General features: G+C 51.2%; 1 protein-coding gene across 2 annotated transcripts; it reads right to left on the bottom strand.

Moving 5' to 3' along the window:
• Positions 1 to 917: 917 nt before the first annotated feature.
• Positions 918 to 3,902, bottom strand: txnipa (thioredoxin interacting protein a). Of its 2 annotated transcripts, none has more exons than XM_019865381.1 (6): positions 3,557 to 3,902; positions 3,292 to 3,367; positions 2,806 to 2,953; positions 2,342 to 2,701; positions 1,991 to 2,261; positions 918 to 1,891 (listed from the first exon to the last, which is right to left on the bottom strand). In XM_019865381.1, the coding sequence occupies exons 1-6, from the start codon at positions 3,807 to 3,809 to the stop codon at positions 1,839 to 1,841; spliced, it is 1,161 nt and encodes a 386-aa protein (XP_019720940.1). In that variant the 5' UTR covers positions 3,810 to 3,902; the 3' UTR covers positions 918 to 1,838. The 2 variants fall into 2 exon arrangements, with proteins under 2 accessions (XP_019720940.1, XP_019720939.1); XM_019865380.1 differs by having other exon boundaries at positions 918 to 1,886; positions 1,977 to 2,261; positions 3,557 to 3,900.

Raw genomic sequence — 3,902 nt, 5'->3', positions numbered from 1 at the left:
TTTTTCGTCTAAAAACGCCTTACTATACATGGTCTCTTCCTCCGACCCTTCGAACACCCGGGTCCCCTGGGCTAAGTTGAAAACTTTCCCAATCGATTGCTAACTGGCTTGGGAGACTTGCCATACGTAGCGAGCAGCGCAATGGTTGTCTTGGTGTGACGTCACACTTCCGGGTATGCCTCTCGCCAGGGGAAAACCACAACTATGTCTCATGGACGAAATAGAAATTCTTTTCCCCTGCTTTACTTAATGCGTTTTGTTTAATTACTTTACTTGCTGAATAAAAATATTTCGTTTGGGATTTTCTAAAATTGTCTCCCAACTGACGCTTAAAAAAAAAAGTCAAATCCTGCGTGGTGATGGTCCGATAGGAAATGTGATTTAAAATTTGTTTGGCTCGTCCACTCACTCCAAAACGTTTACGAAAACATTCCATTCGAGGTCATTTCTATATCGAGGCCTGCCAAAGACACATTGCTGTCACCCTTTGTCAGACCACTGATGTTTTGAGGAATAGAAAACATCAACACGATCCGGCAACAGAATCCTGCTGGCGGACATTAACTGATCTCTTTGCCGGTTATCAGGAAGAGCTGGGCGAGGCCTCTGTCAAATTCTTTTCACTGTGCACACAACCTACTTACAGTAGTTGCTTCTGTGATGAAAATATTCATTTCAAATCCATCCCTTCGCCAATAAAACTCATCAAATTTGGAATTTGAAAACAAAAAATCATAAGCATCAGTAAGCGACATTTTAAAAAGCATCCATGCAAAATAGCTTTGCTGTACTCAAGGTCTGTTTTGGTGACGATATTGTCACCAATCTCCTGAAATATGGAGTAGGGGGCGGCTCCGTTTGGAAAATTAAAATGCCGTTTGAAGGAAGACGCTGCAAAATGGAGACATCACAAATCGCTTTCACAATTTATTATCAAAACCTACAAAAAAATACATGTATCAAAGATGCGTTACACCGTGGTTTTTTTACAAATCGCACTTGGTTTTATGTCCTGAAGACAGGAAGCTGATAAACAAAACAGCAAGAATCTTGAAGTGAAATGTCGTCAAGGACAACAGAAAATCAGGTACAAATCAGGCACGTTTTTTTTTTGTTGTTTTTTTTTTCCTCTCCATCATCCCAACATCAAGTGAGCAAAATGTTTGGTGGAAAATAGGGCACGTGGATCAAAAGCAGGTGACCTTTCCAAATCCTGTTTCGCACTGACGGCTCGATTCAGAAAAGTGCATGCGTGTACGCCAAGCGTCAGGTAATCTTCCCGCCATCAGATTCAAATCACAAAAGCGCTTCCAGGCAGTAGTACAGCAAAACGCATCCCCAAAAAGTGCAACACACCTCTTCAAGCAAAACGCGGTCAACTTCGTTCAAGAAGACGGCCAAGCTGAGCTTCCATCGACACCCCGGCAGGATTCATCGACAGCGGCGAGTGCAATCCTGTCCAAGACGCCCAAACAAAGGCTTCGAGTAACAAGCATCGCGAGGGTTTTGTCTCTCGCTGACCCTGGAATGACAAAAGCGGGGCTCCGCAGCGTCCAACAACAGCAGGCGGTCGGGGCTGCCACCAGAATGAAGCGACAAAGTGACCCGTCGACGGAAGAGAGTTGGGTGGGGGGGCGGCTTATTCTGGCCGGCCTTCGGCACGGCGGGGAAGGCTCGGCTCGGGCGACCCGGTGCAGGGAGAGCGGCTCAGGCGTGGCTCGCCCATCGCAGCCTCCCGACGCCAGGGGAAACGTTGGTTCTGGTTGGCGCCGGCCTGAGTTTGCCGGGCCGGTGAGAGCCGCGTCGCCCTTTTGTAGAAAATGCAGAAGCAAGCGCTTTCAGCACACCGGCAGCATGTGGGCGTTGATGTTGAACTCCTCGTCGGTCTGCAAAAGACGGGAACTTCCGTTAGAAAAAAGGACCGACGCCTTCGAGTGGCTAACGATGTTGGGGGGGGAGTCGGTCGGGGCACGTACCTCCGTGTAGACCGGAGGCGGGGGGTAACAGAAGGACGGCGGGTTCATGAAGATGGGGCTGTCGTCGCCGTCAAAGTCGTCCAGGAGCGGCGTCAGCGGCTGCTCCATGTGGACGTCGCGGGTGACGTCGCGGTAGCTGGGGAGCTCGGGCACGCCCAGCGACAGCCAGCTGAGCGAACCGTCCTGGCTGCTCACGCTGCTGCTGCGGCTGCCGAGGCCGGCGGTGCCGATCACCAAGGGCAGCTCCAGGATCAGCTTTTCGCTCCCGGGAATGTGGATGTAAATCTGCGGGGAGTCGACCTTTGTTAAGCCGATTGAGGAGTGGATTTGGGGGTGGGGGGGCTTTTTCTTGGAACGCAACTTACCATCAAGGCATACTCCATGCGAATGAGATCGCAGTCCAGCTTGGACGGCTTGATCTTGGGCACACGGATGCTTTTGCCCTGCCAGGCGTCGCACATGCCCGAGATGATGTGGTTCCCTCGCACCGACGACAACTTCTGGCGGAAGACTTTGGTGCGACCGTTGGCCTGGTAGGTGTGCTTGGCGATGATGGCGGCCTTGGGGACCACGATGCGCGAGCACGTGTTCTCGAACTTGGCGTTGATGCAGATGTCCTCGCCCTCGCAGAAACCGCGGCGATCGATTTTGGCGTTGAGCGACACCTGGCCGTCCGGGATGAACATGCAGGTGACTTTCTTCTCTCTCATACCACCCGTAGGACACTGCACCACCCCACAAACACACACAAACAAAAGAAAGAGAAAAAAAATCAATGTCGTGACGGTACTGCCTGCCAAACGTTGGGATTTGGCTTTTCCAACCGTACCAGCAGGTCTGGCGTGTTGACGTCGAGAGGTTCCTCGACCTCAAAGTGTTTCTTGCACTCAAGGGTGGGCTGCTGCGGTCTCTCCAACTTGGCCTTCACATAATAGTGAACGTAGCCAAACTTGCCTTTGTAAGAAGACACCAGCTTCCTGCAACAACATCCGGGGAACGTTTTGTTCATTGCAAGGGTAAACAATTCGATGAGTTCTAATCTGCGGGCCACAAGAGATCATGACAGCTGCAGGAAATGATCCAATTGGCCTTCATCGGACTGAAATGTCACTTTGTGGCTCTTTCCATGCGGGCGACATCAAGCGGATGCACCAGGTGCTATTTATTCAACACAATCGCTTTGCGTACAAATAAACAGTCGCAGATTTTGCATTGAATCGGTAAAAAGGCAGTTTGTATACTTTTTTTTTGGGGGGGGGGGCATGAGATTTCAAATAAAGTTGGATCTTCGAGTCAAAAAGACAGGACCACTCACCCTTGTTGAGGGAGGTCGAATTCAAAGCAGTAGTCGTATTTGTTGTTTGGCCTCAAGAGAACCGAGCCATCGGTGTCTGGAAAAGAACAAAGTCGATGTGATAAGTTTGAGCAAACTAGCATAACAGTGGGTGGCGCAACGTTGACGGTTCCTTTTTCATCTTTTTTTGTTTTTTCCAAGAAAGCCAAAGGGCACTTCGCGTTCCGTCTTTGTGGCGGCCAAATGAAGCCACCACGACGGCGGTGACGTCGAGGCTCGGTCGTACCTGTCGGTTGATCCCGAAGGCTCAAAACGGCTTCGTGTCGGAGGTACTCGGCCTCCTGTCGGCAGCGCTGCTTGCCTTTGGCATATTCCACTTTGGCGCTTCCCAAGGCCAGAATCCTGAGCGCCGACACGCGCGTCACTTCGTTCACTTCCACTTGCACTCGGCCGGACAGCCTGTCCCCGCCGCAGTAAAAACTCTTCGAGTCGTCGAAAACAATTTGGAACGACTTGAGTCGCCTCAACATGGCCACCATGTTTGCGCGTGATCGAGCGTCCGTCGCGTAGTGCTTTCTGCGCCGCCGTCGCCTCGTCTTTTTAAAGCGAGCCGTCGTCCACCGAGCTGGCCG

Source organism: Hippocampus comes, unplaced genomic scaffold (assembly GCF_001891065.2).
Source record: "Hippocampus comes isolate QL1 unplaced genomic scaffold, H_comes_QL1_v1.1 scaffold390, whole genome shotgun sequence".
NCBI lineage: Eukaryota > Metazoa > Chordata > Actinopteri > Syngnathiformes > Syngnathidae > Hippocampus > Hippocampus comes.
This window is presented reverse-complemented; position numbering and strand designations above follow the sequence as displayed.